Here is a 25,652-nt window from a genome sequence, read left to right on the forward strand (position 1 = left end):
AAGGAATAAAATCTCTTTATTATACTCCAGTCTTATTCAATTCAACCCAGATTATAAAGTGTATACTATAACCCTGACCCTACCGTGACAATAACTCCACACACATGTGGCCTTTTCCCTTAGGGCCCTGTGTGTGAGGCCATCTTACAATAGATATCTGATCTCAACCCACCCCTATTTTACTTGAGAATAATTTTCATGTGTGGAATCTGTATACAATTATGGAATTGATCTAATTATGGTTGCATTGGAGATGGTGAGAGACGGTTTCACACGAGATACTCCTCGTGGTGTTATTGTCTCTCACTATCTCTAATTTCAAAAGAATTGGTTATATCAATACAGAGTATGATAGGTAGCTGAGTCTACTAAGACTACCACATTCAGATGCCTTGTGACGCCCTATTTTCCGATATTTCATGTATTATGTCTTTATGGTTTATTAATATCCCCACAATGGTATTGTAAACTATAATAACTTTTTTATTTTTTTCCTGGAACTTATACCTGTATTCTTGGAGGTGTTTTTTGTTCTAAATCACATCTTCTAGTTTTATTATTAATATTGTGGTTTATTAGGTACAATTTTTGTTATTATAGAGGTTGCCCTTATATTATTTTTAATTTTTGTTTACTGCTGCGGCCGAGTTTATTCGAGCATTTGCCCGTTCTCGGCCGCAGCAGTTACCTGGCGCGTGCCGGAGGGTGCCGGGCGCTCGCCGAAGCAGCGGAGGAGAGGCCCGCCGATCGCGGCTTCCCCCTCTCCTCTCCGGGTCCCCCGGAACCCCCTGCCGCCGTCCCCCACATCGCGGGACACCAGGGCTCCCTCGGGGAGCCCTGGACGCGCGTGCAGGGGGCGCAGGCACCCCATGACGCGTGACCGCGCATCGGTGACGCGCGGCACGCCGAGGGGATGCCACTTGCAAGCCGGGAAATCTCCCGGCTTGCGGAACTGGCCACACTTCAATAAAGTGTGTCGCCAGTGTAATAAAGTTTTGTAGTTTCTTTTAGGTAATTAGCCACTGTTCCAATTGGATGTCAATCATTGATGACGGGGCGGGGCCTCCGGCACGTGCTGCCGTGACGCCCTGAGGGAATTGAAGGCAACATAGCTATGCCTTCTCTTCCTCTCGGCTGCCAGTACAGTGCGTGCGCGGGGGACCGGACGTGTGACGTCATCACGTCAGTCACGTCACGGGGGCACGACCTACTCGCGCATGCGCAGGGAAGACGGGCTGGATGTATGAGGGCAGCCAGAGACTGGCAATATACCTCTCTTACCCTAGCCACGATGCGTGTGCGGAAGGCGGGCCTAGTGACGTCACGACGATATTGGCGCCAAACGGAACAGCAAGTAAGGGGTTTAAAAGGGTGAATTGTAGTGCATTTAGACACTCCTTGATAAAGTGATTGGTGCACGAAACATGTAGGAGGGTTTTTTGCACCTCCATTCTTTCTCTTATGCACCAATAAAGTTTATTTTTTAGTAGTTTCTGACCCACTCTCTTTGCTGTGCGCCTTCACCTCTATAGATGCTTATTTGGATCTTCCCCTCGCCAACCCATTGCCACCCACTGGGCAGGCTCCACCAGGTCTGGCAGTCCATAAGGTGTCCCCACGAGGTGCCCGTTGTTCTCTGTAGCCCCGGTTTAATTCACCTCACATACCCGCAAATCATGCCTGCACGTCAGGGAGAATTTCAAAACTATCATTAACTTTGTCCCCCGAACTCCTGCAAACACTATAAATACATTTTCACCCAAATATCCCACCTAAAACTCCCAATCCCGAAGCCTCATGTTTCTGAGACACAGGGAACCTGTAAAACCGCACACAAGTTTTGCTATATTTTAACATTGAGAACTTGGGCTCTGGAACTTGGAGTCTGGAACTTGGACTCCAAACCCCACCACGTCTTTATCTACAGACGCGTACCCGCAAATCATACACTATTTGCGGGTAACATATCAGTACTACCGGTATCTCGGGTCAGCAAAACTTTATACAGATTTTAAGTCTAGTTGCCCCCTAATGTCTACCCTTAACCTCCCACACCCAAAGTCCCAGTCCTGCAGCTATTTCCTATGGAGAATCCTAACCACACATGGCTCCCTAGCTTATAATCCTGCAGGGGACAGTTTAATGGTAACAGAAGTACAGAGAAACATCACAGGGTTCATTGCTAGACCCAAGAACTGACACTCTCAGCTCTTGACACATGGTTCAGGGGTAGCCAGCCGGGCTTCACCTCTATTTATGAATGCCAGCTACACCCTACCGTCACATTCACTTTCTCTTTTTAGACAGGCTCTGACACACCTTTTTGAGCTCTGCCTTTTGGGAGCAAAGTATCACAAACATCTGTTTCTGGGTTCCGAACAGCAGACTGTTTATTACTCTGAAAGCTGTAACAATAATATTTTATGCTTTGTAATATAATGTTACATATCAGCTGCAGCATTTTAAAGACTGCAGAACAAAGTTGGTTCCCTTGCATCCATTTCCTGTTTAATGCAAGATAAAATCTTATTTGCCTTTGCCGCTATTGCATGGCATTGGGCACTATTGATAAGCCTGGTGTCTACTGTACAAGCACTCCTAAATCCTTCTGCATCAAAGACTGACCTAATTTTTCCCCATTTCATTTGTAATTTGCCTGTTTATTTTTGTTTCCCAAATGCATAAACCTTACATTTATCTTTATTAAACCTAATCCGCAATTTTCCTGCCCAGGTTTCCAGTCTATCCAAGTCCTTCTGGAGAGAAATTACATAATGCTCTGATTCTACTACAGTACCTTACACAATTTAGTGTCACCAGGAAACATAGAGACTCAAGGTTATTAATAAACAAGTTAAGAAGCAGGTATCCCAGTACCGATCCTAGAGGTACTCCATTTACAATTCTAGTTCAACCTGAAAACGTTCAATTGGCAACAACTCTCTGTTGTGTATCCTTCAACCAGTTTTCAATCCAGGTACAAATATTTTTACTGAGTCCAATTTGCTTTATTTTGTACACTAACCTCATGTGGAACCGTATCAAAAGCCTTTGCAAAATCTAAGTAGTCCACAATTTTGGACACCAATCCTAAGAAAAGACATTATGGAACTAGAGAGAGTGCAGAGAAGAGCCACCAAATTAATAAAGGGGATGGACAATCTAACTTACGAGGAAAGGCTAGCTAAATTAGATTTATTTACATTAGAAAAGAGGCGTCTAAGAGGGGATATGATAACTATATATTCAGGGACAATACAAGGCGCTTTCAAAAGAACTATTCATCCCACGGGCAGTACAAAGGACTCTGGGCCATCCCTTAAGGTTGGGGGACAGGAGATTTCACCAGCAACAAAGGAGAGGGTTCTTTACAGTAAGGGCAGTTAAAATGTGGAATTCATTACCCATGGAGACTGTGATGGCAGATACAATAGATTTGTTCATAAAAAGGTTGGACATCTTTTTAGAAAGGAAAGGTATACAGGGATATACCAAATAAGTATACATGGGAAGGAAGATGACCCAGGGATTAATCCGATTGCCAATTCTTGAAGTCAGGAAGGAATTTATTTTTCCCCTTATGAGATATCATTGGATGATATGTCACTGGGGTTTTTTTGTTTGCCTTCCTCTGGATCAATATGTAAGTATAGATATAGGATAAAGTCACAACCTCCATATTAATGAACAATTGGTTAACTAAGGAAGAAGTTCATAAGCGACTTGAACAAATTAAAGTAAATAAGGCACCTGGCCCTGATGGCATACATCCAAGAGTTCTCAAGGAGTTAAGCTCAGTAACAGCCAAACCATTATATTTAATATTCAAGGACTCCATTTCCACAGGCTCAGTACCACAAGATTGACGTAAAGCAGATGTGGTGCCTATATTTAAAAAGGGAGCTAGATCACAACTGGGAAATTACAGACCTGTAAGCCTGACTTCAATAGTAGGGAAACTATTTGAAGGTTTAATACGGGTTTAATACGGGATAATATTCAGGAATACCTAATGGAAAACAAAATTATTAATAATAGTCAGCATGGATTTATGAAGGATAGATCTTGCCAAACTAACCTTATTTGTTTCTTTGAGGAGGTAAGTAGGAAATTAGACCAGGGTAATGCAGTTCATGTGGTCTACTTAGATTTTGCAAATGCTTTTGATACAGTTTCACACAAGAGGTTGGTGTACAAAATAAAGAAAATTGGACTCAGTAATAATGTATGCACCTGGATTGAAAACTGGTTAAAGGACAGACAACAGAGGGTTGTCATAAATGGAACTTTTTCAGGTTGGGCTAAAGTCGTGCGTGGAATACCTCAGGGATCGGTACTGGGACCCCTGGTTTTTAACTTGTTTATTAATGACCTTGAGGTTAGGATCCAGAGCAAAGTCTCCATCTTTTCTGATGATACTAAATTGTGTAAGGTAATAGAATCAGAGCAGGATGTAATTTCTCTTCAGAAGGACTTGGAGAGACTGGAAACGTGGGCAGGTAAATGGCAGATGAGGTTTAATACAGATAAATGTAAGGTTATGCATTTGGGATGCAAGAATAAAAAGGCGACTTACAAATGAAATGGAGATATATTGGGGGAATCCTTGATGGAGAAGGATTTAGGAGTGCTTGTAGACAGCAGGCTTAGCAATAGTGCCCAATGTCATGCAGTAGCTGCAAAGGCAAACAAGATCTTATCTTGCATTAAACGGGCAATGGATGGAAGGGAAGTAATCATAATTATGCCCTTTACAAAGCATTAGTAAGACCACACCTTGAATATGGAGTACAATTTTGGGCACCAATCCTAAGAAAATACATTATGGAACTAGAGAGAGTGCAGAGAAGAGCCACCAAATTAATAAAGGGGATGGACAATCTAACTTATGAGGAGAGGCTAGCTAAATTAGATTTATTTACATTAGAAAAGAGGCGTCTAAGAGGGGATATGATAACTATATACAAATATATTCGGGGACAATACAAGGTGCTTTCAAAAGAACTATTCATCCCACGGGCAGTACAAAGGACTCGTGGCCATCCCTTAAGGTTGGAGGAAAGGAAATTTCACCAGCAACAAAGGAAAGGGTTCTTTACAGTAAGGGCAGCTAAAATGTGGAATTCATTACCCCTGGAGACTGTGATGGCAGATACAATAGATTTGTTCAAAAAAAGGTTGGACATCTTTTTAGAAAGGAAAGGTATACAGGGATATACCAAATAAGTATACATGGGAAGGATGTTGATCCAGGGATTAATCCGATTGCCAATTCTTGGAGTCAGGAAGGAATTAATTTTTCCCCTTTATGGGGTTTTTTGTTTGCCTTCCTCTGGATCAATAAGTAAGTATAGATATAGGATAAAGTATCTGTTGTCTAAATCTAGCATAGGTTGAACTTGATGGACCTACGTCTTTTTTCAACCTCATCTACTATGTAACTATGAACATGAACCGCATTACCCTTGTCTCCAGTCCTTTTCACCTCCTCAATTAACTAATAAGGTTTGTTTTGCATGACCTATCCTTCATAAATTCATGTTGACTATCACTAATAATTTTGTTTTCCATTAGGTATTCCTGAATATTGTCTCATACTAAACCTTTAAGTAGCTTCCCCACTATTGATGTCAGGCTTACAGGACTGTAATTCCCCGGTTGGGATCTTGTTTTCTTTAAATATAGCCACCATGTCTGCTTTACGCTAATCTTGTGGTACTGAGCCTATGGAAAAGCAATCCTTGAATATTAAATGTAATGTTTTGGCTATTAATGAACTTAGCTCCTTAAGAACTCTTGGGTGCATGCCCAATTGAGCAGTCTCAATTAGAAACACATACAGTATCAAAGTCAAAACACCTCCTTCTGTATGCAACACCATTATGCTTTATAATTCACATAAATCATTTTTTAATATAACAAATTTATTTGGTGGAATCTCCATTATTTTTTTCATATTATTAAATAAGGATATAATTTCACATCAGTATATTTCAGAAAAAGAAAGCCACTGGAAGAACATTATCAAATGGGAAAGATATGGGTAACTTGTACAAAAAAAATAATATACTGCAGCTTTGAAGAAAACACATATTGCATTACTCCTTACCGCTTGTAGAAATTTCGTGCCGGTGAGATGTTGGGAAACCCTCGTGATGTGGTGTGCGAGAGCAGCAGTGATGAAGGAGAGGACGAACTACCATCAGTTGGCACAAAAGCTGCTCCAGCCCCGGCAAAGTCAAGGTACTCATTCTTTGTATAAGTTCTATGTGTTGGTCTTGTATACACAAGCTTGTGAGTTAAATTCCAGCCTAATTTACAATTAATGTGACATTTTGCAAGTTCATTTATCTTCCTATGCCTTGGGTTACAAACAGATTGCAAGCTTTGGTACAGGAGCTTATTGTACATGTCCTTGTACTATTGTACTTGTACTATTTCCATACTTGTATTTACTTGTTACATAGTTACGTAGTAGATGAGGTTTAAAAAAGACATACGTCCATCAAGTTCAACCTATGCTAAATTTAGACAACATAGAAAAATTGGCAAAAGCGCTCCACGAAATATAATATAGCCAAGACCACTTCCTTCCAAAGGTATTTTGTAATGAGTAATGATGATGGTAATATATAATAACCAAATGGGTACTATCCTCCTGAAGACAGGGGGTGGGTAATGCAAGCCCACCCACAATCAGTCTCATTGGCAGGTTCCCCTGAATAATTGCAAGTACTCACATATCCTTGGTGTGGCTGACAGGCTGTGCTGCTTCCAATGATGATTTACCAGAAGTGAAAAGGATGAACGGAGCGGACGAGCCAAATGGAGCAGGAAGGACCCAAAGTCAAAAAATGAATAAAAGGGCACTTTAATGTGTCATGAGACCCATCCAACGCGTTTCGAACGTCACAGCGTTTTTTATCAAGGATAGTTATACAGTGTACTGCACCGACACACTTTATTCGAGCAAATACCCAGTATGTACCTGGCAGATACCTGGAATGCGCCGCTCCTCACTTCTGACAAGCCCCGTTGCGTTTGCCTTCCCAGCCTTGGTTCATGCCTGGCTGACGGGCGGCTGATCTGTTAAATGATAATGATTAGGATTTAATAGGCTGCAATGCTTCGCGTGTCTACCAGATGGCATAAATTCATGAATTGTAATGCAGTATATATATATATATATACTGTGCAGTATTGCAGCCAGCGGGAATAAAATGCTTCAATCCCTTCCTGGAAAATACCTCAATGCACTCGGACAGAAAACAGTCACAAACCTCAATACACCCGGGTATACCCGAATTCGTGGGACTAGCCGAGCTCGAATAAAGTGTGTCGCCAGTGTAACACCACCCATTAAATACCCTCTTACCTGTAAGCAATTCACGCCAAAAATGGAAACGTGATGACGTCATGATGCAATGCACACCATTGCGCATGCGCAGAACGACACGGCGTCGTCTAAAGGCAAAACTGTCAATACAAGCAGGAGGAAGCCAAACAAGTAAGGGCAAATGCATACGGCAGCTATAATAGTTTTATTTTCACATATCATTATTTTAATATAATTCTTGGGCTACTGTATATGCATTTTTACAGTGTTATTCATGCTTTTTTTCTTACTTACTATTATTTTGTTGGGGATATAGAAGATTTTCAGTCCTTATCCTTGCTATTATGGTTTTGGGATCCTTTTTTTCCTATTATAGCTGCCGTATGCATTTGCCCTTACTTGTTTGGCTTCCTCCTTCTTGTATTGCCCAGTTTTGCCCTTAGACGGCGCTGTGTCGTTCTGCACATGCGCAATGGTGTGCGTTGCATCATAACGTCATCGCGTTTACTTTTTGGCGCGAATTGCTTACAGGTAAGAGGGTATTTAATGGGTGGTGTTACACTGTATTATTATCCTTGATAAATAACGCTGTGACGTTCGAAACACGTTGGATGGGTGTCATGACACATTAAAGTGCCCTTTTATTCATTTTTTGACTTTGGTTCCTTCCTGCTCCATTTAGCTCGTGCGCTCCGTTCATCCTTTTCACTTCTGGTAAATTTAGACAATAGATATTTTATCCTATATCTATACTTACATATTGATCCAGAGGAAGGCAAACAAAAAAAACTGTGTTATATTATCCAATGATATCTCATGAGGGGAAAAATAAATTCCTTCCTGACTCCAAGAATTGACAATCGGATTATTCCAATTATTCCCATGTTTACATATTTGGTATATCCCTGTATACCTTTCCTTTCTAAAAAGATGTCCAACCTTTTTTTTAACAAATCTATTGTATCTGCCATCACAGTCTCCATGGGTAATGAATTCCACATATTAACTGCCCTTACTGTAAAGAACCCTTTCCTTTGTTGCTGCTGAAATCTCCTTTCCTCCAACCTTAAGGGATGGCCCAGAGTCCTTTGTATTGCCCTTGGGATGAATAGTTCTTGTGAAAGCTCCTTGTACTGTCCCCAAATATATTTGTATATAGTTATCATATCCCCTCTTAGACGCCTCTTTTCTAATGTAAGTAAATCTAATGTAGCTAGCCTCTCCTCATAAGATAGATTGTCCATCCCCTTTATTAATTTGGTGGCTCTTCTCAGCACTCTCTCTAGTTTCATAATGTCTTTTCTAAGGAGTGGTGCCTGAAATTGTACTCCATGTTCAAAGTGTGGTCTTACTAATGCTTTGTAAAGGGGCATAATTATGTTTACTTCCCTTCCATCCATTGCCCGATTAATGCGAGATAAGATCTTGTTTGTCTTTGCAGCTACTGCATGACTTTGGGCACTATTGCTAAGCCTGCCCTCCCCCAATTTATCCCCTTTAAATTTGTAAGTCGCCTGTTTATTCTTACTTCCCAAATGCATAACCTTACATTTATCTGTATTAAACCTCATCTACCATTTACCTGCCCAAGTTTCCAGTTTCTCCAAGTCCTTCTGGAGAGAAATGACATCCTGCTCTGATTGTACTACCTTACATAATTTAGTATCATCAGCAAAGATGGAGACTTTGCTCTCAATGCCAACCTCATGGTCATTAATAAACAAGTTTAAAAAGCAGGGTCCCGGTACCAATCCATAAGGTACTCAACTCACGACCTTAGCCCAACCTGAAAAAGTTCAATTTATGACAACCCTCTGTGTTTTATCCTTCAACCAGTTTTCAATCCAGGTGCATATATTTTTACTGAGTCCAATTTGCTTTATTTTGTACACCAACCTCTTGTGTGAAACCGTATCAAATGCCTTTGCAAAATCTAAGTAGACCACATGAACTGCATTACCCTGATCTAAATTCCTACTTACCTCCTCAAAGAAACAAATAAGGTTAGTTTGGCAAGATCTATCCTTCATAAATCCATGCTGACTATTATTAATAATTTTGTTTTCCATTAGGTATTCCTGAATATTATCCCATATAAAACCCGTATTAAACCTTCAAGTAGTTTCCCTAATATTGAAGTCAGGCTTACAGGTCTGTAATTTCCCAGTTGTGATCTAGCTCCCTTTTTAAATATAGGCACCACATCTGCTTTACGCCAATCTTGTGGTACTGAGCCTGTGGAAATGGAGTCCTTGAATATTAATTATAATGGTTTGGCTGTTACTGAGCTTAACTCCTTGAGAACTCTTTGATGTATGCCATCTGGGCCAGGTGCCTTATTTACTTTAATCGGTTCAAGTCGCTTATGAACTTCTTCCTTAGTTAACCAATTGTTCATTAATATGGAGGTTGTGACTTTATCCTATATCTATACTTACTTATTGATCCAGAGGAAGGCAAACAAAAAAACCCCAGTGACATATCATCCAATGATATCTCATAAGGGGAAAAATTAATTTCTTCCTGACTCCCAAGAATTGGCCATCGGATTAATCCCTGGGTCAACTTCCTTCCCATGTATACTTATTTGGTATATCCCTGTATACCTTTCCTTTCTAAAAAGATGACCAACCTTTTTATGAACAAATCTATTGTATCTGCCATCACAGTCTCCATGGGTAATGAATTCCACATTTTAACTGCCCTTACTGTAAAGAACCCTCTCCTTTGTTGCTGGTGAAATCTCCTGTCCCCCAACCTTAAGGGATGGCCCAGAGTCCTTATCCAACGCTCAGCACCAATGATTAACATTGGACTCACTTTACAACAGTTTCACTATCCAACACTACTTCCAGAACGGATTCCGTTGGATAAACGAGGGCTGTCTGTACTTGAATTTTTTCAAGCCACCCATGAACTTCTTCCTCAGTTAACCAATTCTTCATTAATATGGAGGTTTTGGCTTCCTCCTGCGGCACTACAATTTAATTGATTCTTCCCTGGTGAACACAGAGGCAAAGAATTTGTTTAATACCTCTACTTTTTCCTTATCTCCAATAATCTGCCTGCCCATCTCACATTGAAAGGGTCCTATATTTTCTTTTCTCATTTTTTGTTATTAAGGTACTTGAAGAACTTTTTAGGATTAATCTTTCTATTGCAATCCTTTTTTCATTATCCATTTTTGCTAATTTGATTGCAATTTTTGTTGCATTCCTAACAAATATGATGCTTGTACTATATGATATTTAATATTATACCCCTGTAGCATGACATAGTTACATAGTAGATGAAGTTGAAAGAAGACATATGTCCATCACATTCAACCTGTGCTAAATTTTAGACGACTCATACTTATCCTATATTTGTATTTACTGTATTTTGATCCAAAGGAAGGCAAAGAAAAAACCCCAGTGAAACATCATCCAATTATGTCTCATAAGGGAAAAAATAAATTCCTTTCAAACGCCAAATAATGGCAATCACATTTTTCCCTGGATCAAAATCCTTCCCATTTTTATTTATTTGATATAAGTATACTGTACCTGTATACCTTTCCTAGTAGGGTCCTCTTGCATTGGGAGGTGCTTCAGTAAAACTCATTGGATGCTGGCTAGTCACATATGGTTTTAGAAAATCGCTATCTACCTTTTACTTTAATTAAATGATAAAAGATATGAAGAGGAAGGAGAAGATAATCCAAGAATGCCTAGTTGTTCATGGGTGAAAAAGTAATCTTCTGATTGCCATGTTAATGTCATGGTGACATTTTCTTAGTTCTGTTTAAAGTTTGCAGATCAAAGTTGCAGATGATTTTTTTTTTTTTTTAAATCTACACGATTTAGGGAGCTTGGTAGGAATAATTAGTAAAAAAAAGAGATGGTTAAAAGTAATAAACGATCAATAGAGGGTTTTTGGAGAAGTTGAGAAGCTTGGTCAGATGGGAAAAGAGTCAGATTATGAATCTGAAGTGGTGAATGAGTCTTAGAAATGTCTTAACACCTTACCAAAATATGTAAGAAGCAATCATTGCTGCTTTATTGCTATCATACAGTAAGTGACCCTAATATGAAACACAGTGTGAATGAAGAATATGCTAGCTTATTTCCTTTATTCCCTCTAGTGCCAAGAAGAATAGCTTCGGTGGCATGTTTGGGATGCTGAAGGGTCTGGTTGGTGCCAAAAGTCTGAGTTTGGAAGACATGGAGCCCGTTCTAGAGAAGATGAAGGATCATTTGATTGGTGTGTACTTCTGTATCTTTGAATGCAATCCCCTGTTAAAACACACACAGCTAAACCATATTTGAAATACAGCTCTCCCTGTGTGTATGGCAGATCCTCCTTTTCATGCATACATTCAATTCCACAGTAGGTCATCTTTTATACAAGGCTGACATTTGTGCAAGTCTGAGATCCCTCTCAACACACCCACAGTTTATATTTGTCCAAATCTTCAAAGTCTCCAACAATGAGAGAAGGTTTCAGGTTCTTTCCTTTATACTGTACCTTGTTCTTCTTTCCTCAGTATCTATGCCATTTCGCTGTTCTTTGAATAAACAATTATTTATAGGTTGATCTTCCTTCTTAACAAGTTGATACTTATCAGTGTGTTCTTTTTCCCACACAGCTAAGAATGTGGCGGCTGAAATCGCCTTACAGCTCTGTGAATCAGTGGCGAAGAAAATGGAAGGGAAAGTGATGGGTACCTTTAGTAGTAAGTTTGGAGCATCTACTGTCTGAAAATATCTTTCAATCAGAGGCGTAGCTGGGGTGTATATATATATATATATATAATTATTTTTTTTATATATACAGTATGCAACCTTTGATCACCTTTATTGAAAACTAATTACCTAAGCTGCTGATCGATTAATTCTCCTGTGATCGATCAGCAATATCCTTCTTCCCAGGTTTCTCTAAATATCTGCCTTTCATTTTCATATCAATCCTTCAGTCAGTGTAACTCAGCAGCTACAATGTATTCTTATATTACTAAGGTAACATTATCTATTGTTACAGTTTTCTGCTCAAACTGCTGGGAATATTGGCAACAGATTATTACAAAGTGTTACAAAGATCTTGCACTACTGGGAAAGTGTTTAAAACCTTCAAAGGATTATCAGTATATCTAAACACATTAAAATGACATAAAGAGTATAATTTTTATTTTTTTAAATAAGAACTACAAAACTGGTTTAAAAAAAAAACAACAAAAAACCCCATGTATGCTATTGTTTGAAGTGCTCTTTTAAAAACCCCTCCACATTGATACCCCTTTCTCACATTTGAGTACACTCACTCCCTTTCTGAATCATACACTCCATATTCTTCCCCCACCCCATAACTTTCCCTCCACAAACTCCAGGGAACTGCTGCAACCCCGGTTTTGAAATACTGAAATAATTTAATAAAATTTTAATATTGCAACTGCTATAGGGGGCGCCTGTGAGATGCATTAATCTCCTATTCTTTAAACATTGTTTCTATTCCACTTACATTGTTGTTATTGCTGGCCATGAGTATTTAGATCCAAAATTTGCCACTAAAGTTGTTTATATTCTTACATTATAAAGTAATTAGTTTGATCTACAGCAGGGGTGCGCAATCTTTTCCCCCTGCGCCTCCTTGCCGGCCCTCTACCCCACCTCGCCCCCTCCTTACCTTGGCTCCGGTATTCTGACATTACGCTGCCCCGCTGCGTCATGAGTTGCCATGGCAAATTTGTCTCCAGAGGCCGTCTGAGCCAAGGTAAGTGAAGTTCACAGAGGCCTTCACCGCTCCTCCGGCATTTAATTTAAATGCCTTCGGGAAGCGCGTGGGGCCTCTGTAAACCCCACGCCCCCGCAGAGAATCTCGTGCCCCCAGTTTGTGCACCACTGATTTATAGTACAAGAATCTGCATTTTATAGATTTTAATGATTTAATAAAAATTAAGTTTTATCTTTAGTATTCACTAGAGTGCGTTCAAATTGAATGCTTGGATTTCTTAAATCCAGTTTGGTTGATGTGTCGATTTAGTAAACACATTCTCTTGGCTTTTGTCGAGGTCTCTGTAGTCTACTGTAATATTTTGTGATTTGAGAACCAGTCACAACTAAATCTTTTTATTGGGTGCTTGAGTTACACAAGGCTTATATTGTTATCTCTACAGTACTAAGTTTCCTAGCTCACATTTTGCAGTAAATCTAGTTCTTATCTCTCTACTGAGTGAATACTTAGTTCATGTGGGTCACGTGAAGGTGGGGGATCCTTCTTCGTACTTAAAATTATATTAAGACAAGTACATAGTTATAGTGAACATACAATAACGCTAAGACCTAAAAAATTACCTGTAAAGTGAGACACCTAATGTGCCTAAAAACATAATATTAAACCGTGCAATATTATGAATATGAAATCCCTTGTGGGAGATAACAATTCAGATAGGCTGCCAAAAGGAACTAAACATACAAGCACTCTCACTAGTACCTGTTACAAGATAACATGGATAAAAGGAAATGAAGTTCCCGGCGTCAATAGAAGAAGATAATACATGGTAATATAAATACCAATAATAGTCCAGCAACAATGTCCCAGTCTCAAAAAACAAAGTCCAAACGTAGAGATGGTCTTAGTGTTCCAATTCTGATGTATCAATTACAATGTAACTTGTCTTCAGTATGTAACTCCCCTATTTTGAAAAGGAGACAAAGCAACAGACCATTGCGCAGTAATCGTGGACATACTGTACACTAATTTTGCTTGTCAGTCAAAGAAGTGCCTACTTACAAGAAAAATGATGTTTGAGTACGAGGGATAGAATCTGTGCTTTAATCCACGTCTTCCTTCTCGGGTCTGTGGTTTTCACACAAGGCTTCTGCCGTCTCGGTGGATGGGCTCTGTACTTTGATCCACACTCCCCACTTCCAGCTGGCAACACCACACGGAACTCCAAGTGGTTCCTCTCCGCTTGTAGGCGCGCCCGCACGGCAAACAACCAACGATTCCCCCAGAGAATAAAAATATATAGAGTAGTGCAATCCTGCAATGCAATTTATTAAAAACACACACAGTAAGTGTTATTCTGTCTATTGTGTGTGTTTTTAATAAATTGCATTGCAGGATTGCACTACTCTATATATTTTTATTCTCTGGGGGAATCGTTGGTTGTTTGCCGTGCGGGCGCGCCTACAAGCGGAGAGGAACCACTTGGAGTTCCGTGTGGTGTTGCCAGCTGGAAGTGGGGAGTGTGGATCAAAGTACAGAGCCCATCCACCGAGACGGCAGAAGCCTTGTGTGAAACCCACAGACCCGAGAAGGAAGACGTGGATTAAAGCACAGATTCTATCCCTCGTACTCAAACATCATTTTTCTTGTAAGTAGGCACTTCTTTGACTGACAAGCAAAATTAGTGTACAGTATGTCCACGATTACTGCGCAATGGTCTGTTGCTTTCTTGTCTCCTTTTCAAATTATGGGAGTTACATACTGAAGACAAGTTACATTGTAATTGATACATCAGAATTGGAACACTAAGACCATCTCTACGTTTGGACTTTGTTTTTTAAGTACATAGTTATGTTTGGCAAAAATTGCTATTCAAATATGGTTTAACACTGGGGCACACAATTCTCGGCTAGCAGCGCATTTAGGCTAGCACTAGTTGACATCTTTCCCAATAATGTGGCTTTTAGCTGTGACATCAGCCGTGAAGCAAGCTTTGCAAGAATCCCTGGTGCAAATCCTGCAGCCCAAGCGTCGCGTGGATGTCTTGCGTGATGTGATGGAGGCACAGCGCCTGCGTCGACCATATATCGTCACCTTCTGCGGGGTCAATGGTGTGGGGAAGTCAACCAACCTGGCCAAAGTAAGTTTCATGGTGGCATCACATCAATAGTCATAGACTTGTTCTCATTGGTCAAGGTGCTATTTAAAAGTTGCAGCTCTGTATTTTTACCAAAATGCATCAAATGGCTGTTTTAGATGGGATACTTTTTGTTCTATGGTGAATATTATCACCATGCCTCCCTACTATTTCTGTACCCTTGTGCTTTCCAAACATTAAAAATGATACGGTACAAACCAAATGTATTCTTAAAGCACAGTCCAAAAAACATAAATCTTTGACAATCGACTTCTGGTGAAAGGTTTGTTGACATAAGGGAACATTTCTCTAAACTATTTTATCACTCTGCCCTGGCGACGTAAATATTATAATAATGCATTATTATTATATTCTTTGGCAACTATTTTGTTATTATATGGGTGGGTGCTTTAACTTGTGTGCTGATTTTTGCCATAGTCCTTCTGTGCGCCGTTTCTTGCCCACCCTCTGCACTCTCACACGTTTGTCCTGGGTGTGTTCTGGTTGCAGATATCCTACTGGCTTATAGAGAACGGTTTCAGTGTGCTGATTGCTGCTTGTGATACATTCCGTGCCGGGGCAGTAGAGCAGTTGCGCACTCACACACGACGCCTCAACTCCCTACACCCACCCGAGGAGCACAATGGACGTACCATGGTGCAGCTCTATGAGAAGGGCTATGGAAAGGATGCTGCCGGTATTGCGATGGAAGCCATATCATATGGTATGTCCCTGATAATAAGTGTGCCCAGTGCTACCCAGTGCTGATCACTCATACTACACGTCTATCTTTCTCTGCAGAATCCTCTGCCATTGCATTGCTGAACACAGTGTCAGTGCATTTATTTATTTATCTGCCGTATGCCATGCTCTTCCATCTATGACCTCCACACTCCACATACATAGCTACCACTGTATTCCTATCCTGTTCTGCAACATCCTTTGCTATAGATATACTGATCTTTTTTGCTCACTTACATCTGACAATGCACAGTCACCCTGGCTTGTGGGTTTCTATGCTTCTGCTATTCAAGTGCTGACCCTACACGCCATTGTCACTTTTCACTGATATCCTTTCCCCATTATGTGTCCTCTAACTGTGACATCAGCAGTGAAGCACCTTTGCATACAAATCTATTAATCTGCTGATTGCATATATCTGTTTCACTGCAGCTCGTAATCAGGTGTTTGATGTGGTGCTGGTGGACACAGCTGGCCGCATGCAGGATAATGCTCCCCTGATGACTGCACTGGCAAAGCTCATCGCCGTGAATGTGCCTGACTTAGTGCTGTTTGTTGGAGAAGCGTTGGTTGGCAACGAGGCTGTGGATCAGCTGGTTAGTCCTTGTGGAGGGGGGTGGGGGTGCACATGAACTTTATTTTAGTAAGCACAAACAGGGATACTTGGAGACAGCTCAAATAGGGAGATTCTTTACCTTTAGAGTAATTTTCTATAAACTGCATAACCCTTTATCAGAGAATGTTCACTGCCCAAACTAAAAGAGATTATATAAACAGTATGCTCTCATGATAAAAAGGCCCAGAAGCGACTTTAACTTTTCTGATCTCATAGGTTAAGTTTAATAAGGCTCTGGCTGATCACTCTGTGGCGGAGAAGGCACGTCTTATTGATGGAATCGTGCTCACCAAATTTGACACCATTGATGACAAGGTAAGAGGATCAAATACATTTGATTAAAGGTGAGTTGAAGAGAACTTTGGGAGAACGTAGAATATACAGAATCTATCCAGTATTGTTAAGAAAAGGTTAAACCCAAATCTAGCTGCTAGAGCCTCTAAGAATATAATTAATTAAGGGTACTGTAGATGTAGGGCTTAAACTAAAATATTAAATATCTTGAGGCAACAACATCCCAACATGAGCTACTTCTAATGTGTTTTGTTTCTGTTTGCCATAAAATGGATGTTATTGCGTGAGCATATATTAATTTTTACTATGTGCATTGCCTTCACTGGTTTATCACAAAATCTTTATTTATTTTTTATGTTGGGAGAGGGAGTGGCTCAGTGAGTAAAAGACACTGACTGGCACTGAGAGTTTGGTTCAATTCCTGGTGTCGGCTCCTTGTGACCTTGGGCAAGTCACTTTATCTCCCTGTGCCTCAGGCACCAAAAAACATAGATTGTAAGCTCCACGGGGCAGGGACCTGTTCCTGCAAAATGTCTCTGTAATGCGCTACGTATAACTAGCAGCGCTATACAAAAACATATTATTATTATTGTTTGACCTATAATGTAAAATTATAATGGAAGCGATAGTAGGGTAACAATAAACTTCATTATTTAGTTATGAATATAAATCTTACAGACAAAGCAATATTTAATTTTTGCTTGGTATTAAGCTGTTAATACTGTACTTAAGTAATAATCCCAGAAGAACTGGCCATAATGCCCTGGCTGGAAGAGTTGAAGGCTTTAACCCAGCCAGGGCATTATTGGCCAGTAATGCCTTGTTCTGAGGGGATTACTACTATTATAGGCTAAATGTAGACTTTTTTTCATAAATAAGAGACAGTTTTGTATAGTTATATAGATTTTTTTAATTAAAATAAAAGGGTAAATACATGAAACCACCTCTTTATACGCTTACTCTGCAGATATCTATATCCACACACTGCCGCCCCCTCTGTGTACACACACACACACAAAACAGCACCTCTACATACACACAGCAGCTCAACACACAACACAGCAGATCTACACACACACAAACTGCTGCTATACACACACACAACAGCACACCACACACAACACAGCACCTCTACACACACAGCAGCTCTACACACACAAGCACACCACACACACTGGAGCTCTACACACACAACACATCACCTCTACACTCACAACACAGCAGCTCTACACACACACACACACACACAACACAGCAGATCTACACACACACAACACAGCAGCTCTACACACACACACACACACATAGCAGCTCTACACACACACACACACACACACACACACACACACCACAGCAGCTCTACACACACACACAAAACACAGCAGCTCTACACACACACAACACAGCAGCTCTACACACACACACACAGCAGCTCTACACACACAGCAGCTCTACACACACAGATACAGCAGCTCTACACACACACACAAACACACACACACACAGGAGCTCTACATACACACACACACACAGCAGCTCTACACACACACACACAACACAGCCGCTCTACACACACACACACACAATACAGCCCCACTACACACACAACACAGCAGCTCTACACATACAAACTCTGCTGCTACACACACATGCTACACCCATAAACACTGCTGCTGACACACACACACAGCAGCTCTATACACACACACAGCCGCTCTACACACACACAAACTGCTGCTACACACACATACAACAGCACAACACACACCGCTATACCCATAAACACTGCTACTGACACACACACATAATCAAAAATGCAGCCACTTACTAAACTTTGCAAACTCTCTCCTCCCCCCCCTCATCCCCCCCACCACAATTCAACTGAATCTGCTCAGAAAATCTCAGTCAGCTCGGGAGGGGGTGGAGTCAACCCGTGGCTGATACTTCCTGACCAATCCCCTGCCCTGTCTCAGAGCTGTTACTTCATTCTGACCAATCCCCTGCCCTGTCTCAGCTGTTCTGAAAGCTGATTGGTTGGAAATAAACACATTGAAAATTACACATTGCAAGCTGCTAAAATTCCGGGCATTACTGATTGGATAATACCCGGAATTTTAACTAATCAGAGAGCAGTGTTTTCAATAATGACTGGAATTTTACTGCTTTAGCCTACTGTATTATGTTCCATAATTTATGTGAAAATGTTTGTATATGTACAGGACATTGTCCAGTAATCTCTCCAGACTGAGTTACCCTTTTCTGAAGTGTTGAATGCTTCTACTTCCTTACAGGTCGGTGCTGCCATCTCCATGACTTACACCACTGGCCAGCCCATTGTGTTTGTGGGGACAGGACAGACGTACTGCGACCTGCGTAGTCTGAACGTCAAGGCTGTGGTTGCTGCGCTGATGAAAGCCTAAGTAGCCCCACTGCTACCTGCCCATCCTAACAGTTAAACCACACACTGCTGGATAGGTGTATAATGAATCTGTCCAGTAGAGAAACGTTCTCATCTTGCTTTCCATACACCATAATATCTCATTAGTATCAATAGGCAGAACCAGAATTTTCTGCTAAGCTTGTAAAGAACAGGACAATAGGCTTTGCAGAGCAAGTATGTCCATATGCCTGAATTTATGTTTTAAATCTGTTAGCTCTCTTGCTGCTTCCTTTTGGGTTTATCAGGAATCCATGTGGTCTCTTCTTGATTTAATGTTTTGCTGCCTGTTGAACTTGCAATGTATTACAAGGCTGCCTTCTCAGGCAGCAACAAGGTTAAAACTCTAGATTTGTAGGCTTCCCAGGTCCCAGGGGACTTCAACACAATGTTAAAAGTAAGAGAGGAAAAAAAGTTAATGGCTACTTATGGCCACAGAAGTATTTTACAACCACCTCCCTATGTCAGCTACTTACTTAAAGAATCATTAATGTTATTTATTTTTTCAAAACCATAGAATGCTCTTAAATGCACTTTACAAGCCCACTGTAAAGTAATACAGGCTCCAAAAGTAGGAAACTGGTTAAAAAATCCTCAATACGTTATCGCTACAGTGCATTGCTTCCAGGCGCAAGGGAGTTACCTCCTTGGGTGCCAGAGGAACCAGCAATGTGTTGCTGGCTTGTCTATCAGTCAAAGAATTACTTTGACAATACATGTATTGTCTAGTTAACCATAATAATTATCTGACAGTAAAGGGATTACAATTCCTTTGTAGCCACCTCACTTTTTTATTGATTTAAATATTGTTCTCAGTCAGTGATTGATGCATGAGCAATGCCATAAATGGTCTTCGTGCATACATCACAACCTTTTTTGCCTTTGAGTCATTTTCACCTGCACCAGTGAGGCCACATATAAGAAGTTTTATACTCAACCAAAGATAATCAAGACCTGTCCCTGATTTCAGCATTAATTTCTATTACCATATCCCTCAGTGAATGAGAATAGGTAAGAAGGAGACCTAGAAGTGTTGCTAGTCAGCTTGTTGAAAAATTCCTGCAAAGTTTAAGAAAGCAACCAGTTCCTCAATCAGATTCACGAACTTTTCTTGTTTGATTCCTATGATATCTAAACTAGAAGACGGTGCTTACTTTAACTCACTCTTAATACTATATGAGTTGGGTTAGTACCCTCCGAACAAGTACTTTAGTAGTCTTATGGATCTGTTTAATGCTATCCCAACTGTCTGCAGTTTCATGTGGAAAGTATAGCATTTCAAAGGTAATACCATAAATCTATCCTGTGTACCATGTCAAGTGGCATCATGCTATGCTCATGAGCAATATTTGGATCACAATCCATTTAAGAAACAACATAATTTATATGAGAATAAATTTCTTAAATAATGCTAAAGAATTGGTGTCGTGTGTGAATCATTTAACTTTTTTGAAATGTAGTTTTTCCATTATTTAGTGCTTTGCTGAAATCTGTGTTTTGCACAAATGACTACTTGAGTAATTTGCATTTTTTTTGTTACTTAAGTTTTTATTAATCATTTTTCAAAATGTAGGGAGCGGGATACAAAAAGAAAAATGGGGGGGAGAAGGTACGTCGATACATACGGTCTGGTAAAAGCACAAGTGGGGGGGGGGATTAGGGGAAGAAGGAAGGACACAGCATTTGTACATATACAATCTAACGAATACTAGTTTTGATACGACATAGATCACAACGTTCAAAATAGTTTAATCTAAATATGGAGATATACCCGCATGTCGGAACCAAGGGGCCCAAGTCACTGAAAATTTTGAGGTGAAGCCATTTAGATAGGCAGAAAGTTTTTCCATATACATTACGTGCCAACTTATATTGTTTATTTGGTGCAGAGATGGAGGGGCAGATTGTTTCCAATTCTTGACAATAGTGCGTCTAGTGGCATTTAAAATTTGGGAAATTATTTTGGCTTCCTTTTTATTGTGGTTGTTCATTGGTTTCCCTAGTATTATATATAATGGATCATGGAGAACATTGATCCCCAGGATCCTATATATCAAGGCAAACTCTTCCCTCCATAGTGGTTGAACTTTAGCACATGACCAGAATATATGCAGTATACTCCCCATCTCACCGCAATTACGCCAGCACAACAGGGAGACACCTGTGAAATTAGCCTGTTAGGAGTCATGTACCATCTGAATATTAGTTTGTAGATATTCTCCTTGATCACAACACAGGATGAGTTTTTGGAGGCGACCTCCCATATATCTTTCCATATATCCGAATCTAAATTGGTATTTAAATGTTTCTCCCAGGAGATCATGTATTTATCAGGAGTTTGTCTGCATTTAATGAGAGTCAGGTTACGGTATAGCTTAGAGATAATACCCGTCGTAAGGGATTGGTGCAAACACCAGTCCTCGAACAAAGTAAGATTGTGAGATTGGTTTGATTTGTAGATAAATTGAATATAGTGTTTGTTCTGGAGAAATCTAAAAAATTCAGAGGAGGGAATATCATGACTAGATTGTAAAGAAGCAAAGGAGGGGACCTTCCAATGGATAAGAATATCGCCGACTCTCAAGAGTCCTATCCGAGTCCAAGGGTTGGTTTGTTGGTTACCCATATAAAAATGAAGGGAGAGGCCCGTAAACAGAGGTTGCATGGGGGAGGGGAGGCTAGTTAACTGGAACCTGGATTTAAGAGAATCCCAGAAATTACAGGAAAAATATATCACTGGATTCTTATAGAACCCAGCTGGTCTAGATTTTTTGTTAAACCAAAGGAGATTCTTAATTTCATGTGGAGAGCAAATCAAATGATCTAGCTCTACCCATCACTTATCCGTTTGGTTTGCATGCCAACTAATTAATTGCCCCAATTGAGCTGCTCTGTAGTACTTTTGTAGATTCGGGAGCACTAGACCTTCTGATTTAGATTTATAGAGGCTATCTTTGCGGACTCTGGGGCGTCTTATTTTGCCATACAAATTTCAATATTTTCTTTTTGTACATTATTTAGCTCTTTCTGGCAAATTTTAACTGGGAGATTTTGGAAAAGATAGAGGAGTCTAGGTAGAACATAAATTTTAATTGTTGATATCCTCCCAAACCAGGAAATTATATGCGGGTTCCAGGTGACCAGATATTTTGTTATTTGGTTGAAAAAGGGTCTCAAATTTGTAGTGTATAATGTAGCGTAATCTTTAGTTATTTGAATACCTAAATATTTAATATGGTTCAGATTCCATTTAAAATCGAAATTAAATTGGAGTAATTTTACCATTTCTTTAGGGAGATTAATATAAGGGCCAGGGATTTAGTATTGTTAATTTTGTATCCCGAGAAGGAAACAAATTCCGACAAAGTATGAAAAAGATTAGAGAGTGAGATGAGAGGGTTTGAAAGCGTCAATAATATATCATCAGCAAAAAGAGCTATCTTGAATTTCTCCTTTTCAACAAAAATACCAGAAATGTTGGAATTCATTCTTATTCGACAGGCTAATGCTTATATGGCCAAGGCAAACAACAAATGGGACAATGGGCAACCCTGTCTAGTTCCGTTTAATATTGGGAAAGGATCAGACAAAGAATTATTGGCTTTCACTATAGCTGTTGGGGCAGAGTATAACGTGTTTATAATATTTAGAATTATTTGTGTGAATCCCATCTGTGAAAGCGTGGCGATCATTAATTCTCAATCCAGTCTATCGAACGCTTTTTCCATGTCTAATGAAAGTAAGGGAGATTGACATACTGTTTGTTTCGGCACATGTATGAGATTCACCGTCCTCCTTGTGTTTTCATGGACTTGTCTGCCCAGGACAAATCCCACTTGATCTGGATGAACTAGTCTAGGGAGAATATTGTTCAGTCTGGTGGCCAAAATTTTTGCATATATTTTTTAATCTGTTTAATAGGGAAATGGGTCTGTAACTAGAGCACATCAGGGGATCTCTTCCCTCTTTCGGGATTACCACTATAGTTGCTCGTAACATATCTCTAGCTGGAGAAAAGCCAAGGAGCATATCATTAGATATCTTTGTTAAATATGGGAGGATTATTGTGGGAAAAAATTTGTAATAAAGATTAGAGAATCCATCTGGACCAGTGGGCTTCCCAGTTTTCAGGGATTTGATTGCCTCCAAAATTTCAAGAGGCTCTGTTTTTGTCGAAGTTTATTATATCCTTTGTTTTAAGTGTGGAGAGTTGGCATTCTACTAGAAATGCTTAAAAAAAATGTGCTCTTTTATTTTTAGCTGAGTCTCCCATCAGTCCAGGTAGATTGTAGAGGGATGTAGAATATTCTCTAAATGCTTTACTTATAATTTTAGGGCTATGGGATAGCAGACCGGTTTTGGTGTATATATTATGAATTTTGGTCTTGGCTTGTTTTTGTTTTAACTTACAGTACAGGCAGTCCTCGTTTTACAACGCTTCGTTTTACAACGAATGGCTTATCCAACGCTCTTACGACACTTTGCAACGTTGTTTATGTGTATGTGTATATATACACACATACACAAACAACGTTGCAAAGGGTCGTAAGAGCGTATATATTATATTATACTATATAATATTATACTATATAATATATGATTTATTATGTTATATTATATATATAATACAGTATATACACTATATAATTTGTGTGTGCTGCATACCTTATTGCCTGCATAAAATATTTGGTGTATTTTAGTGTTAAAAATGCTTTCAGGAACGGAACCTTTCATTTAAACAGTGTTCCTATGGGAAAACGTGTTTCGCTATCCAACGCCATTTTGAGTAACGCATTGTGTCGGATAACCGAGGACCGCCTGTACATGCAAGCATTCTATCTGACATTGCTTTTTTCGTAGTATTTCTGTTGGGTCCATCTTATAGCTTTCTCTGCGTTTGTCTCTGTCACGATGGACGCACTTATTAACAAATTTTATATTTTGTGGATCCCAATTGAGCAGAACAAGTTGAGCAAAATACACTGAGATTTATTCCCTTGATAAGCAAACACACGACAACTGCAGAATACACTTAATAATTACACTTACTGGTATAGGAACAGGGGATAATGTCCAAAAAGGTGCAAAGCACCAGAAGATTGTCTTTTAAAATGTAGTCCTTTTGCAAGGGCATAAATTGCCAGCCCAATCCTTCTGAGAATGTGCAAAGTCTTTTCTGGTCCGTTGGGGTTAATCAGATAACCCCCAGCAATCACAGTGTCCTAACGCAGAGTTTTGTCCTTGGTTCCGATGTAATAAGACTCTTTGTGTTCCAGGAATGTGCTGCTGCTCTTATCCGCTATTAGAAGCGTGTTGGAAATCCGCTCACATGGTATAATGAAAAACGAAAAGACCATGGGGATAGCCTGGGTGGCATGTATTTAGGGTTTGAAAGCCTATCTCCAACATACCCATCCAATCCCCCTCGTGGGAATTTTCTCATTCCCCAATCCCCTACTTGCCCATAGTTTGGAGAGTGGGCACTCTAGGGATTTCCTGTTCACACAGAGTCTGTGCGACAACGCCACCTTGGCTACTTAGCATAGGTGCACTCTCCTCTTTAACTGGCCCCTCAGGCTGGAACGGGTAACTCAGGATGTGAGCTAGCACAAATGGTCAACAGGATTTCCTATTTAGCATCCATCTGGCCAATTCACACCCATCTGACTGGGTCTTTGATATGCAACTTTCAGAGAGACTCACAGGCGTGGGCCCAGCATGTTACCTTTGAAGCTTGCATAGGCAAGTGACCCAGCTCATAGGTGTCAAAACATTTGGTTCTCGTGTGCATTTTAATGACAGGAGAAAAAAAACTTCATCCTGCTTGTCCCTGTTAAAACCTGTAGCAAAAATACACTTTATTGAAAATACATGTTCCCCTTATCTCACACTTATATTTTTCATATGTGTGTGCTTGGGGTGTACCCTACTGCAAGCACATACAATCCTGCAAAATGGGGACAATAAGGGACAGAGGGAAAGATAAGACATGTACAGTGCATGAGAAATTAACCCCTTCATCCCCAATACGAAATAGGGGTAACCAGCTGACCACACTGCCTTTATTAATGCGCTGATTACGCCCATATTTGCCACAGTCACCAACACAAGATTTAATTTGCCTCTTACTGAAATTGTCTATAATTTTTTCGGAGGGGATTTGTTTAATGGATAAATTCTAATTCTGTTAATTTTTGTGTTCGTATTTCAATTTGTTTTTTCCTTTTTTTTTTCCCCAAGAAGCCAGAGCAATCAGCTTGCCTCTAATCACTGACTTATGTACCTCCCAAAGGGTGAAAGAGGACACCTCTGGGGAGTTATTTATTTCAAAATATTGAGCGAGTGCCTCTTCCATTAGTTGAAGAGTTTGTGGGTTCGTCAATAA

At 40.0% G+C, this 25,652-nt stretch overlaps 1 protein-coding gene across 1 annotated transcript in view; it reads left to right on the plus strand.

Annotated features, from left to right (window-relative positions):
* Positions 1-20,686, plus strand: part of SRPRA (SRP receptor subunit alpha) — a 169,989-nt gene extending 149,303 nt beyond the window's left edge. The window contains exons 7-14 of the mRNA XM_075603303.1: positions 6,119-6,243; positions 11,460-11,578; positions 11,964-12,050; positions 15,010-15,182; positions 15,690-15,903; positions 16,353-16,516; positions 16,753-16,851; positions 19,122-20,686. Of these exons, the coding sequence (XP_075459418.1) occupies positions 6,119-6,243; positions 11,460-11,578; positions 11,964-12,050; positions 15,010-15,182; positions 15,690-15,903; positions 16,353-16,516; positions 16,753-16,851; positions 19,122-19,250 (1,110 nt within the window). The 3' untranslated portion in view covers positions 19,251-20,686. The remainder of the gene's footprint in view (positions 1-6,118; positions 6,244-11,459; positions 11,579-11,963; positions 12,051-15,009; positions 15,183-15,689; positions 15,904-16,352; positions 16,517-16,752; positions 16,852-19,121) is intronic.
* Positions 20,687-25,652: the final 4,966 nt, after the last annotated feature.

The sequence above is a fragment of the Ascaphus truei genome, chromosome 6, assembly GCF_040206685.1.
Source record: "Ascaphus truei isolate aAscTru1 chromosome 6, aAscTru1.hap1, whole genome shotgun sequence".
Lineage (NCBI taxonomy): Eukaryota > Metazoa > Chordata > Amphibia > Anura > Ascaphidae > Ascaphus > Ascaphus truei.